At 37.0% G+C, this 15,688-nt stretch overlaps 1 protein-coding gene across 1 annotated transcript in view; it reads left to right on the forward strand.

Annotated features, from left to right (window-relative positions):
- LOC125995115 (neutral ceramidase-like) overlaps positions 1–15,688 on the forward strand; it is a 96,911-nt gene that overhangs the window by 45,263 nt on the left and 35,960 nt on the right. The window contains exon 8 of the mRNA XM_049764669.1: positions 257–334. Coding sequence (XP_049620626.1) covers positions 257–334 — 78 coding nt within the window. The remainder of the gene's footprint in view (positions 1–256; positions 335–15,688) is intronic.

Below are 15,688 nucleotides of genomic sequence, written 5' to 3' on the forward strand. Positions count from 1 at the left end.
AAGCTTTTAAAGAACTTGATTTTTAGATAACAGAATCTAATTTCTTTTCAAAGGATGTATAAGAATGCTTTAAATTGCAGGCCATTGAAACTCTTGATTTTACGTATTTTATGCTGTTTTTAAAGACCTTCCATTGAATAGGATAGGGATAGAAAATTTAAAAGATAAATGTATTTTTTGTCGACTTCTATTATATTTAGGAGGTTCACACGTGGTTCTAACTGACTAATTTTCTTTTATTTCTCCTTCTGACCAGATATTCTTCTGATGTAGACAAGGAAATGGTGGTCTTGAAAATGGTAGATTTGAATGGAAATGACTTGGGCATTTTAAGGTACTGTATTTACTAATTTTTTTTTTGTCTAACAGTAATGATAGTTTATCCTTGAATTTTGACTGTAGATCAGAGATTATCAAGTGGTTGAGGGTGGAAGGAAAGGAAGAGGCAGACTAGGAATAACATACAATAGTGACATAACATTAGGTGGAGATGCAGCAACTTTGTACATTGAAAGTATAAACACTAACACTATTGTAGCTAGGATATTTCCATTACCAAAAAATTCCGTGTAATTTTCCTTAACTGCTTTAATTAATTCACTTAATTAAGAGAAGACTGGCAGCAGAGGCTGACAATAAGTGAGTTATTAAGAGTGTAGACATACCTAGGATCCAATCATGCAATCATGAAAAGTATTCTAAGAGTCTCATGGCTTATCTGGAATTGAAGCCTGGCACTATCTGGCACATGTTTTAAAGATCATTTATTGCTATATCAAGATTTTATCTTTGGAATTTCTATTATGGCAGTAACATGACTTCGGTCAAGTTGCACAATAGCTGTTTCACATATTTTCTGTTTATAAAAATGTAAAAAATTTTTTTTAATTTCTGGGTCAAACCCAGCAATGGCCAGAAGGAACACTCCTGGCTCTGTATCAGGAATCTCTTCTGGCATTGCTCTGGGGACCACCTGAGATGCTGGGAATAGAGTCTGGTGCTACAGGGGAGCTAGCGTTGCTAAGTAGAACTTTTGTGGAGTCCGGGAAACCTTTCACGGGGAGAGAAGCAGGAGCACGAGTGGACGAATATGAAATATGAAATAAATGAGACCACACAAAATACATTGTATGAGGACCCTCGCCCAAGGGACGAGAGACAAATTTACTTTTCAGCAGATGACTTTTTATAAGCACAAACTCTGGTATGCAAGGTGTTCTCAAAGGAGAACAGTACAATGGGGGAAAACAAGCCTTAAATTAACATATTAAAAGACCATTCTTCAGGTGAGAAAGAACTCTGCTGGAGGTCAGTGAACTCAGAGCTGGGGCATGTTTTTGGTTTAGCAAAAAGCAGGTTTTTCCAAGATATCAGGAGGAGAGAGACAGAGAAATTTTTGATGTCTATGTAGTAGCTGAAAATAGATTTTAGGGGGGACGGAAATAATTGTTTACCATCATAGAGCTAGACTCAGAAAAATAAGCTGTTGGCGCCAGGTTATACGAACTAGCCAGCAGGGGACTTTTGGCGGGTTTTTGGTACTGACATTTCTTTGTAGGAGAGCTGAGGCTGGATTTCTATAGTGGCCAAATAGAGAGAAAAATGTAATGTTACAGCCATGTTGGAATTACCGCCAATGATCCACGCAAAGGGTCAAATGATTGACTTCGCTAAGCGGGCCTTTTGGCAAATAATTCTTTTCAGGAAGGCACTGCACCAGGGAAGGAAAAACCAAGTCTGGTGCATGCTTTCCTTAAATGGGAAGTAATAGTCTGGGTTAACACTTGCAAGACAAGCACCTTACCTGCTGTATTAGCTCTCTAGCTCTAAAAAAGTAAGTTCATAAAAATGGTTACAATGCATTTTATTAAAGTTGGTAGGAGTCTACCAGGTAGAATTCATAAAATATCTAAGTGAAAGTTTTTGTGTATTAAATTAAAAACAATAAGGGATAAAAACAAGTATTGAAGACTATTATCTGCAATTTAGATATTAAGGTTGACCCCATCACAATTTAGAGAAGAGCATGGTGGTATGGTAAAGTTCAGATGTCAATAATTAGGTTTTAAGCCTTGGATTTCCATATCAGTTCTGCCATTTGCTAAAACTATAGCCTGAGATAAGTTGCTGTCTCATATATAAAATAACTATTTTGTTTGAAAATGGAAAGGATAATACTCCTAAGAATTTCTTTAAGATTAAATAAGATAGCACATACAAATCTCTTGTTCTACTCTTGGCATACAAAAATTATTCAAAGATTATTAGCTAAATGGTAAGAATGAAAATAATACTGGAACTCTTCTCTTCCATTATTAATATATCAGAATGCTTGAAATTCCTAGCTTCAAGAGTTATTTCTTTGGGTACAATGCAGTCACCAAAAGTTTCTGGTTGGGCCAGAGCAATAGTACAGTGGGTAGGGTATTTTCCTTGTATATTATCAACCTGAGTTTAGTCCTCTGAGCCCACCAGGAGTTATGCCTGAGCATAGAACCCGGAGCAACCCTTGGGCACTGCTGGATATGGTGTCCCAATAAAACAAAACAAAATTTTCTGGTAAAATAAATTTTCTCCTATAGATCGATGTAACAAGATTTATATTCATTCTTCTCAGAATAGATGTGTTATTTGCCACATAGCATTTAACTAACGAGACATTTTTAAGAGTTAGACTTATAACTCATGATTCTTTAATTAAATGAAAATTATAAAACAACAGCAACAATAAAAAATAGTTAGGCCTGTAACTGTGAGCCTGAGTTATTTAGGTTCAATAAGACATTATCCAAGTATTAAGAATTTGGGGGTGGTAAAGGGCCTTTCCAATTGTTGCTCATAAATCCTGGAGTCCCATCTGTCAATTCTCAGCCTACTAGGCCAGCAAGTCACTGCAAGATCCTGAGGCTACCATGTTTTTCAGGGACTACCTAGGCCACCTCAATCTTGTTTGGGGAGCCTTGTTTAGCTGGTGATGATCAGGGAGCTGGGCATCACCCATGGGTTGGATACATGCGAGACTGTGCCCTAATTGTCTCCCAGCTTTGTTGGATGGGGTTATTGAGGTTAGATGTAGACAAACTGAAGGATAAGTAATCCTAAAATAACTCTAATGACCATCAACATTACCACCAGGGCAAAATTTATGCCCTGATGTTTGGAAGGAATAGTATTAAAGTCTATTTCCTAGCTTTGCAGAAGACTTCACAGAGAAAATAACATTCCAATCGAACCTTACAGAGTTATGGAATTTTTTACATTGTCAGAAGAAGTGGTGAATTATCTCTCTTAAATATGGGCTGATTTGGAAGGGAATGAACAACGAGTCTAGGAAATTTAGATGGTGGAATGCTCTGGTGGGAAATTTGGTTGGGGAAGGGTAGCATAACAGCAAGTATTTAAGGCTCCTTATAAAATTAATATTACCCTCTTTTTAAACCTTGGTTGAATGAAGGAGGCCATTTATAGTTAGTTACATTTTATGTGTTTCTGAATCATTTAACATGGAGAATAGAGAATTTAGAAATGTTATGTTTCTACACAAATGTTCTTTGATCCCTCACACATAACTGTATGACATAAATAGAAGCTCCAGGGTCAAAAATCAAGGATAAAATAATGTTTTCCCAGCTGCTTTGCTTAACACCCAGCACTAATTTTCTATTGTTTTCATAGAGGCCATATGTTATCCTTGATATAATTGCTCCTACGATTGCCTCTTGTTGAACAGTGATAATTTCTTTTTGAATATATTATAAAATCTACAACATAAAATTAAATCTGCACTGCTAAGTAACCCAACTACCACATGTAGCTAGTTTCCTGCTGTTAGATAGGATCCCAAGAAACAAGGAGTTTGGAAACACAGACTCTCAGAATTGGCAGTGCACAAAACCACAAAATGCCAACATAAAGATTGTTGTCTTTACACTGAAAACCATATTAAAGTTTAAGATTCTTTTCTTTCTTACTTGCATTTTTGTTTTCATTTCTTCACCTAGTGTGCGTCATGCAGCATTTCCCAGTCTGTGATAGGATGCGATACCTGAAATTAAGAATCAAATACCTAGGGGAAAGAGAGATAGCACAGCATTAGGGCATTTGCCTTGCATGTGGCTGTCCCGGGACAGACTCAGGTTCGATTCCCGACATCCCATATAGTCTCCTGAGCCTGCCAGGAGCAATTTCTGAGTGTAGAGCAGAGCCAGGAGTAACCCTTGAGCACCACCAGGTGTGGCCCCCAAATTAACCAACCAACCAACCAACCAACCAACAAACAAACAAAAGAATCAAATACCTAGAAATCAAATGCATGAGTCAGTGCTCCATATGCAAATTTTTTAAAGTCCTTGAGACTTAGCTATCACATTTTTCATATGTGCATATTCTTTCCACATTTTATTATTTATGCATTCATTTATTAAATATTGTGCTTCATGTATATTGTGAATGGAGGTGGCTTTATATAAATAGATATAATTACTTTTCTTAAAATTTTTATCATCTACTTCTGAAGACAATATATTTAAGTAGGTTTGAAAAGACATTATAATATGATTAGATTAATAAGGAAATTATGTAGACCTCTCTGCAAAGAACTTGATTTAGGCAGGAACATTGAGAAAGCCAAACTGAGCTATAAAATGGAGCTGAAGCTGGATTTAGCTGGCAAATGGATGTTGGGACATTTAACTCAGATATTTCTTTGCCTAACACTCCTAACACAGAAACAGTAAGTGCTTCCTCTTCAGATAAAGAGAATGTGTTTGGTGAATTCTGACTTCTGAATTAAAATATAAGGTGTGGAAATCATAGTGATAGAGGTTAGGTTGCTTGTCATGATCTGGGATTGATGCCAGGCACCCCGCGTGAGTCCCTCTAGGAGTGATCCTTGAAGGCAGAGTCAAAATAAGCCCTGAGCACTGTCTCTGGTATGGCCCCTACAAAAAAAAATCCCCCCCCAAACTACAACAATAACAAAAATCCATAAAATGTAAGTTTTGTATCATTTACAAAATTCACCTTGGGGGACTCGAAGTAATTTCAAAGAACAAGGCTGTTCCTCAAAGTAGAAAATGAAACTGATTCTTTGAGAACCTGAGAACCTGATGTTATAAGGCTGGAGTTGATGAAGAAACTTTTGGAGAGAGAGAACAAAGCAAAGGTTAAACACAGCAAGAAAGCATAAGGGCAGGATAGCCCACTCTCAGCAGTGGCTGGTGCAAGTAATTGGGCTGCCTCTCTAGGATTTCTTTTTCTACTCTCTTTTGCTCCTTTCAGTTTCTGTCCTGAATTGGCAGAAGTGATGTGGACATTTTCTCCCTGTTTTGCTCTTAACCTGTGGGCTGTAACAGGTAGTTGATATAAATTAGTATAATTGGTTGGCACTGTAACAAAGTCTAAGCAGTTGTTTGAATTTCCATTGCTGCTCTTCCTCCTCCTCCTCCTCCTCCTCCTTCTTCTTCTTCTTCTTCTTCTTCTTCTTCTTCTTCTTCTTCTTCTTCTTCTTCATTTCTTCTTTTTCTTCTCTTCTTCTATTTCTTCTTCTCTTCTTCTATTTCTTCTTCTTCTTCTTTTCTTCTTTTTCTTCTCTTCTTCTATTTCTTCTTCTCTTCTTCTATTTCTTCTTCTTCTTCTTCTTCTTCTTCTTCTTCTTCTTCTTCTTCTTCTTCTTCTTCTTCTATACAATTCCTCTCATTCTTATGAAAAGGAATCAAAGGAAGGTTCATTTAGAAAACAATGGATCATCATTGATTATCAGGGAATTCAAATCAAAATGCTCACTCTCAGGGAGTATGGTGAGCATCAAAAATTAGAAAAACTGTAAGGCCAGAGTAACAGGAAATGCTATAGTTCTGTATCTCCTTAGAGCAGTGCCAGGAGTGATTCCTGATTAGAACCAGGAGTACTTCCTGGGCACAGCCAGTTTGGTAAAAGACCCCAAAAGAAAGAAAAATAAACTCAACACTATATTTCCCAACATCAACTGTGGTAAATATCCAGGAATATTTTCTTCTCCCCATTCCACTGTGTGGAATAGAGGAATAAATAAGTAAGAATAGAAATTGATTCTATAAAGCTGGGACTTACTGGTTTCACTGTAAGTGACTGAAGCAATAAAACAGCTATCCCTGCACCCCATAAAGTCCCCCAAGTTTGCCAGAAATTAGTATAGAAGCAGGTTTAAGCCCCGAATACAGCTGATTGTAATAATTGTGAAAATAATGAGTTTATATCGAATATTGAGACTGCTTGCATGTATTCTGAGTATTCTGAGTGTCTTTTCATGTTTAATAAAGATCTTTCACAAAGTCCAAATGTACTTGTTCCTGATAACTCAGCTCTTTAAAGTTTAAAAATTGCCATTTTAAAATGTTAAATATAATTGATATAAAAATTATGTGAAATATTTTATACAATATAGTATTCTCAATAAGATCTTATACTCAACTAAGAAGCAATCATTTGCTATTTAACTTATAGCTTTTCTCAGCACAAAATACATTGGTAAGCATTCTTGAACAGATAATATTGTATATTTGCCAGTGATGTTCTTATAAATCCCTAGAAATTCGATTGTGGGGCCAAAGAGGAAAGCGTGTTACTAAGTATTTTCTCAAAAGTACCAATTTCTTCTCTGGAAAGATTTTGATGGTGCAATTGATGTTTTATGTGGGTGTGTAGCTCTTGCCAATCCTGGTATTATCGTGTTTTATAATTGTTGCTAAGGGATGGACCAAAATTGCCATGTAATTTCTTCAATTTCTTGTTAGCCTTAATTAAAAAAACACTCATATTGTCTATTTGTTTTATTTATTTATTGTTGATCTCTTGATTCAAGCATTTTGGTTGCAGGAATTTAATGGATTCTGCCTTAACTTATCTGTTAATATTAGTGAAAAGAGCTTTTACAAACAGGACTTTGAAGATAATAGAAGATGGTAGAATAAAATAGTAGATGGTAAAATAAAATAGAATTGGGTAGAAGAAAAATAAAATTGAATAAAAGATGGTAGAATTAAATAAAATAAGATAGAAGATTTTTTTTCAGGAGACAGGCCACATTTATATGTATCTTCATTGAAAGTCCTCTGATTGTAGCTTATACATTTTTCTTTGAGTATTTCTGGTCTGTATGTGTTGCATCTATTGGTTTGAAATTCAGGTTGGCTTTCTAGGCTTAGTATACTGTATGTAGCAAATTATTCTTTCCATTTACTGAATAGTTTGAAAGTGTGCTTCAGTAAGACTGCTAGGGAGGTGAGAAGTATGTTAATCTGTGTAATTAATACCAGGAACCACAACAGACAAGGTAAATTATGCCAGGAACACCAGATTTATTACAAAATCCCAAATTGCTTAACACAGTTAAAGGTTTATTTCCTATACAAGCAACTTCTATTAAGGATTGAGTGGTTCTTCTGCATCAGAGAAATTATTGGCCCAAACTGTTTACGTGCCTTACCCTGATTAAGTGGGAGAGTTGAATACATCGACATAAAATGTTTGCCACAAGAGGGCAGAGTTTCTTCATTTTAAGTATTTCATGGTTCTAGCCTATGGAGCATGTATTACACACCCAACAACATGCAATGCAAAGATCACACACATATATTTTACTTTTTCTCTTTTGGGTTTTGGGCCACACCCAGCAATGCTCAGGGATTATTCCTTTCTTTGTGCTCAGAAATCACTCCTGGCAGGGTAGGAGGACCATATGGGATGTTGGGGATTGGACCCAGGTGGACCATGTGCCAGGCAAATGCCCTACCTGTTGTGCTATTGGTCCGACCCTGCAACCATATATTTTAACATATTAAATTTATGAAGATATCTCTCATTGATTTTTAAGGAGGGGTGGCATACCTGATGGTGCTCAGGAGTTACTCCTGACTGCACTCAGGAGTTACTCCTGAGCGATTCTAGGCTCAGTATGGGATGCTAGAAATCGATCCAGGGTTGGTTGTGTGCAAGGCAAGTGCCTCACCTACTGTACTATCACTCCAGATGTTCAGTTTTTTTTAACTATTAAAAGGAATAGTCTTATCTCTATTATTTGCAACAGCAGCAATACCAGTATCATCACCAACACCATGGTGATGTTTTTCCATTTTAGTATGAACAGTATAAAAAAATTTTTCCAACCTTAGTAAAAATCAGTATTTATGCTAAATAATTTACATAATAGTTTCTTTAATTTCCAAGTGTCTTGAAATAGATTAATAATCATGTTATAGAGAAGAACATGATGTTCAAATAGGCCAAATAACTTATATTTAACCCTAGAACTAGTTTTTTTAGTCATCAAAACATAAGGCCACAATATTATATTTTTAGGGCTTTTGTCATAAATTACTATGAGCTGACTTGTTTAAAATATATAGTGTCAAGGATTGACAGTCCAAAAGTAAGGTGTTTACAGAATTGGTTGCTTTCAGTGTTTTGGGAGAATCTCTTCTTAACTCTCCCTTTGGTGACTGTCGATTGTTCTTGATTTTGAGGCACTTTATTACCCCCATCTGCACAAGGTTTACTTCACTTTTTCTGGGTGCTTCTTGTTCCTTTTCTATTATTTTGATGAGACCTGCCATCAGATTTTAGACCTAAACTGTGTCAGTTTGATCTCACTTGCTCTCTACCATGATTACATCTATAAAAATTTTATTTACAGATAAATAACTTTACATTCTAAGGTGGAGTTTTGGACTTAAGTTTGAACATATTTGAAAATAAAACCTTCAGAGATGAATCACAGTAAATGTAATGGGTTGAACAATGTCCTCTCAAGATTCTGAGGTTCTGGTGGACATGAATTTTGAAAGGACATTCATTTTTCCACCTGTATAGGTTATTTTATAGTATTATATAGTATTCTGTGATACTGTTTATCTTTGCAAAAACTACTTTGAATGGAGGACAGGCTTCTTTTTATCACTAGATATTTCAGCTGGGGTGGCTAGCACTAGCAAATAGGACTTCATACAAGTCAGGCAAAAACATTCTTGATTCTCATAGCTGAATTTTAGCTTTAACTTACTTATTTTGGTCACTTTGTACAGGCACAAATTGCATATGGAAATGGTGACCCAAGACTGAGAGAAAGAACACTAGATTGGGTCTGATAGTGTTTTAGAATATTTAAGAAGTTAGATTTTCCATTTAGTTTTTCTGTTTCAAAATAGTATTGAGAGTCCCTAGAGATGTCTTGCTTCAAATGTCTCAATTATAATAATACAGTTTTTTAAATTATTTTGATTTTTATTTTGATCATGCTGGCTTACATATCTTTCACAGTAGTATTTTAGGTACATATTAACATTGAATCAGGGGAATATCCATCACCAAATTTGTCCTCCCCCATCCCAGTTCCCTTTCTGCAACCCAAATACCCCATCATCCCCCACTGGGCTGCTAGAGTAGGTGGACCCCTCTTTGTCTAGCTCACTATTAGTGATCATATATCTGTTTAGTCCTGGTACCCTTCCTTGTTTCCCCCTCTATTTAAGAGGTGGAGCTAGATAAATCGAGCTATGTGGTTTTGTTTGAAGGAAAGAAAAGCAATAGAATGGGGTACAAAATAAGAAAAAATAAATAAATAAATAAAAAGAAGTCCAAAATGCGGAAAATGGGCGGAGTCCTTCTAGAGGCTTTCAACCTCAGTTTGAGAGAGGACATGGAAAGGTAATCGAAACACCACAACAATACAGAAAGAAATATCAATTTAAATATCCAGTGAGCACTACAGCAATAAAGACAAGCACCACACAATAGTTTCTGTTTGAAAATCATATCATGTCGAAGTGCAAAAACAAAGAGAAAAATAAGATAAAATAAAATAAAATAAAATAAAATTGGAGATATCAACTTCAATATCTACACCAAAAAAAAGACGTCAAAAAATCGATCCATCAATAAATAAATATGTGGAAAAAAGGTTATTTTGTGCTCCCCCCCCCCCCCCCCCCCCCGCATAGGCACATAACTATTGGGGATATTATAGAGGGAATTCCCTTGGCCTAGGAGATACAGGGTTTCTCCACCCCTGAAGTATACTGTCATGGGATTAACTATAGACTCCTTGCATGATCATTTACTCTCCCCTCAGTGCTTTTGGGGTGTATGGAAGACTTCTGCTTCGTCTTGGATGGTAAAATCAGACTTCTTTATCTAGAGATCTTGGTGACTGTGCAACTCAAGAAATAGAGTTTATGATGAAGTCGTTCTTTGTGGTTCTAGCAGTTCTGCTTCTTCAGTATCATTTTAATCTATCTTCTGTAGTTGGTGGTCTTGGTCATTATGTTGCTCGTAGGATGGAGCCTGGGATAAAGTCTTTCGTTATGTTTTTGGAAGACCAGTTCAGTTGTGGTTGTCTCAGTCAGACCTCTGGAATTGGAGATCTTGTTTGTTGAACAGATCGTAGACCAAAAGCTAGGCTAGAGCTTTTTGTTGCAATTGTTGTTGTTATTGGTCCCGGCATGCAAACGTTCTTCTCCTGGTTGTAACAACCAGTCATCTGTATATAGTGATCTTGGCTTTTGCACAGATCAAAGGGTGACATGTTTTCTGATTTTGTCTTACTGTTGGCTCATGAGGAAGGACAACTTACTCTTAGATCAAGTTGTTCCCATTTCCTCGTTGTCAGGTTATCAATTTAGAACTGGTGCATGTTGGCGTCAGAGCAGCATTATGAATACCCTGGAGGGGATTTGGTTCCTGGAGCTGTTGTGGAGAACTCTGTCATTTCTATGTCTGGGATCCAAGAGTCAAGGCTGGACGGTCGGTGTCTAGTTCCCTGGAGTCTAAGTTGGTTCTACATGACATACGTTCATGGTGGGAGATGTTCCTGTGTTGTAAAGAAATATGAGTTCTTGTCCCTAGTAGATAAGAGCTTATTTTTACACGTAAAACTTCCCCTTTGTTTAATATGTCTTTGCAGGAAGAAGTGATGCTATATTATATTGCTGGTGGATTTGGGGGTGGAGATAGAAGAAAAAAGACACACGACAAAAACTAAAAATATATATGCTCACACAGATCTAAAGAAAAAAAGTTTCTTTAAAAAGATTAAATAAAAGACGTAATTAAAGGAATAAAGTGGGGCCAGGAGAGATAGCATGGAGACAAAGCATCTGTCCTTCCCGCAGAAAGACAGTGGCTCAAATTCTGGCATCCCACATGGTCCTCCGTGCCCTCCAGGGGCGATCTCCGAGCATAGAGCCAGGAGCATCCTCCAAGCGCCAGGAGTGACCCAAAAGAAGCAAAAACAAATCAAATCAAAAAACAAAAACTAAAACAAAACAAAACAGAAAAACAAAACAAAACAACAACAACAACAAAAACCGAACAAGAATTAAAAAGAAAAGAGAAAAAAAGAAAGAAAAAGGGAGAAAGTGATACAGGAGATTATATTTGGGGAGAAACAGGGTAAGAGGTAGTGCTATATAGGTCTATACTTATGATGAAAGTATAGGCTTCCCCATTGTCTTTTGAGATTTCTTTGTGAGGTGTGGGGTCCAGGCAGGGAGGGAGGTCTTGGGTAGAGTTCTTGCAGTGAGGGGTCCTTTGGAGCTAGTTCCAGTAGTATAGTTTTTTTTTTTAAAATATATTGCTCCACAAGCATAGTAGGAATTTGTTATTTTTAAACCTTAGAAAGTGAAGGTCCAGGCATTTTACCTGATTACAAAATAGAATATGATTCAAGTCTATTAACTTTACTTAATGTTCTTGATTGTGGTAGGCTGTTTCTCTTTTGGACCAGACCATAAACAAGGGTGCTCAGGCCTACCTTTGGCTCTGTGCTCAGGAATCACTCCTGGTATAGTCTAGAGACCATATGAAGTGCTGGGAATCAAACCTAGGTTAGATGTGTGCAAAGTAAATGCCCTACTGTATATTATTGATATATATATATATATATATATATATATACACATACATATATATACATACAATATGTATGTACAATTGGTACTATGTACTATTGATCCAGCCATTAACCATTTTATTGTGTATACATTAGTTGTGATAAAATCCTATTTAACATGTTTATTAATGGCATATTTTATATTGTTTTTTCAGTCTAAAAGTTGTCCAAACTAGCTACATTTTTCCCTTTCTTTTGAACTTTTCCCCAATGAATATTCTTGACCAAATTAAATAAAATTTGAATATAGCTTTCTTAAATGAAAATGATAGACCTTTCAGCATAGCTTTATAAATATTCAGCTCTTATCACAGTAAAATGGTTATTGTGACAAGCCTGATATTTTAATAGCACCTATTTCAGAGGGCAGAGAAGGAAAAAGTCAGAAACTTCTTACTCTGAAAAAAAATCTTTTAAAAAGAGTTATTTCAATTTTTTAGAAAAAGGTTTAATTAATTTTAACTAATTTTCAAAAAAGTGAAACAAGAATTCAGCTTTGTTGTCTTATTATAGATAACAATGATTAGAACTTTCATTCTTTACAAGTATTATGGTAGATTGGCTTCTTATGTTCTGTGCATTATAACACAATGACAACCACATGCTTGATTACTAATAAATTTCATCTTAATTAAAATAAGGAACAACTGCCATTTCTCTTTGCCCTGACTTATTCTGCTCTGGCCACTCTGTTCATTCTTAGCACATACTGGATCTTTATTTCAATCCCATAAAGCCCATAATCTTCAATTCTTGTGTCAAATTGCTACAACTTCCTTGGTGACCATGCCATTTATGTATTCTTTAGGATTTTTTTTTTTTGCTTGTTTTTTCTTTCTTTGGGCCACCCCTGGCAGTTCTCAGAAGTTACTCCTGGCAGGCTCACCAACTACAGCCAAATAGGGTTTGTTTTTTTTTCTGAAAAGGCTTAATAAGACAAATAGGGTTTAATAAATAGGGCTTAATAGGAAGGGGGGCCAGATTAAGAAAGTCCAGCCAATATCACCCCACGAACTCCCCACCAATCAATCACTCTCCCTGCCTACAGCAAGGGATCTAATTGCCCAGTGTAACTGCTTTCAGTTTGACTTAGGAGTTTCAAATTGAAAGGACCCTTTGCTCTTAAAGTGGCAGGCCCCTTTTTTTGGGATTGATCACCAAGAATTCCCCCTGTCTTAGTATAAATAAAATGTTTTTTGGGGGGCCTGGAATTGTGTCCATGTACTTCTGAATAAGTCTCTGCAGCTTTTGACGACTTCAGTCTGCTGCAGAGCAGTTAGAAGTGGCCAACCTCTTTGCAAGTTTAGAATATCGATTTAAATAATAAAATATTATTAGATAATAAAACAATATTTTAAATTATAATTTAAAAATTTATAAAATTTAAATCATACATACATTATATAATTTTAAATATAAAATAATTAAATACTATTTAAAAATAGACTAATAATCAGAAAAAGCAACTAATAACAACGTTTGAAACTTATCAGAATTAGGTAATTTTTCTGAATGAAGGCAGTGTATAAATAGCCTGAAAAAGACAAAATTGGAAACATTATTTAGTTAGAACAAAATGCAGGGGTACTTTTAAAAATAAATTAACCTAAACCTATTTTTTGTGGGGGGTGGACACCTGGTGACACTCAGGGGTTACTCCTGGCTACGTGCTCAGAAATCACTCCTGGCTTGGAGAACCACATGGGACGCCAGGGGATTGAACCCAGGTTCATCCTGGGTCAGCCTCGTGCAAGGTAAATGCCCTACCGCAGTGCTATTGCTCTGGCCTGAACCTAAACCTAATTTTAGCTTAGAGTAAAATATCTGAAAGATTAGGAATTCCAGTGTTGTTATCTTCTAGCTACTTCCTGCTGATAAGGGTCTTTGTAGGGTAGTCAGAATTTCATTTCTTGATATCTATATAATAAAGGAAAGGGAATAATATCAAATAGAAAAGAAAAATAAAATAAAAGGCTACTTTTTGATTCCTGTAATCAAGGTTTATGAGAGCAGTAGTGGGACCCATACTTGCTTTTGGAAACTGTCCTCAGTAGAAATATATGCATAGGCTCTTCCTCTAATGATTAAATTTCCTGCTACCCATTATAAATTTTCAATCAAGTAGGCAGAGCTTGTAGGTCTGGAAGTGCTTTTCCATAGCAGTATAGGGTTCTCCTTGTGGCATATTTAGAAAATTTAGAGAAAATAAAGATAAGGATAAAAAAGTGGAGGGGCTGGAGCATTAGTGCAGTCGGACAGCGTTTGCCTTCTAGGACAAACCTCTGTTAGATCCCCCTCATTCCATATGGTCTCCCAAGCCAGGAGTGATTTTCTAAGCAGAGCCAGGAGTAACCCCTGAGCGTCACCGGGTGTGGCTCAAAAACAAAAACAAAACAAATCAAGTCAAGGCATTCCTTGTTTTTGTTTTTCAATAATATTCTGGTGCTATTGTGATATCATCTAGGCATGGTATGTCTAGGGGAGCACTTCCTGTGGTGGTGGATTGCAGCTTTGCTTGATTTAGGACCCCTGAGTTTGTAGGGACTGGGGTAGGCCCTCTGCCTGGTTTCCCTAATTTTGCTGATTGTTGGGACAGTCCTTGCCCAGTGATCCCCTCCTATTGCATCTCCCACCCAGGTAGTGGTCTCCACCTGGTCTAGGAAGGGTCGCTCATTCCCCCATATAATGGCCAAACATTGAACAGTTATAACAATTAATCCAGGCTTGAGAGGCTTGCGGCTATCCTCTCCCTACTTTCTCCATATCCTATAGGGCTATAATCTCTTGCCTAGTGATTAACTCTGCCACCTTTAGGACAAGATCTAGGTGGTGGTCTTCAAATTGCAGTTGGGTGGGGCCCCATAATTTCTATGCTGATACCCTGGTCTTCCAGCTTGCCTCTTGACTGATTAAACCTCAAGAGCATTCACACGTGCCTGGTGGGAGATGGAGCCCATGTTTTGGCAAACCTTCATGTCATCCATCACATCCTTCTTCTCTCTGACTGGCCAAGGACTGATTGATAGTCCTCATTCGCATTCTCAAAGGCAAGCTGCCTAATGAGATGTTCCTGGATTTCCTTTCCTTTTATGTGCCTTTGAATGCCTCAGTCAGTTTGCCAATGAATTGGGCAAAATGCTCTGTAACTCCCTGATATATTTTCATAAAACTACCCTTGTACTCTGCATCTGAATCTATTTTTTCCCATGCAGCCAATGCAAGGTCTCAAACATAAGCTAACACAGTATGAGGTAGAGGAGCCTGCTTTGCAATTTTCTCGAACTTCCTTTCTCCCAGTAACATGTATACTATTTTGTATAGAGTAACTTGGTTTCCTGACAACCTCCTACCAGACCTGCCCAGGTTGTGTAATTTGGCTTTGGCCTGGTCACTGTACCACATTTTTTCTTGTGAGGGGCTCAGGCATACTCTGGCCACAGTCTGAAAATCTTGTGGGGTCCAAAGTACATTCTTACTCCATCTTGACAGACACTCTACAATAGGAGATGTGAGCTCATATGTTGCACAAGCTTTTTTAAAGCTGCCCAATAAATTTAGTCTTCACCTTTGATAAGAAGGCAGTTCACGAGGCCCTAATCTGGTAGGTCCTGACCTCTCCTTATCTTGGTCAGTGTCTTCAGACTCCAAGCATGACTATTGACTAACTGGCTCATAGTCGTGTTAGTGTGAGAGTCATGCCCAGGGGATATAGATCTTTCCAGGATATTACTTGAACATCTTGAAAGATGTTGGTAAATATTCCAG

The sequence above is a fragment of the Suncus etruscus genome, chromosome 17 (assembly GCF_024139225.1).
Source record: "Suncus etruscus isolate mSunEtr1 chromosome 17, mSunEtr1.pri.cur, whole genome shotgun sequence".
NCBI classification, from domain to species: domain Eukaryota; kingdom Metazoa; phylum Chordata; class Mammalia; order Eulipotyphla; family Soricidae; genus Suncus; species Suncus etruscus.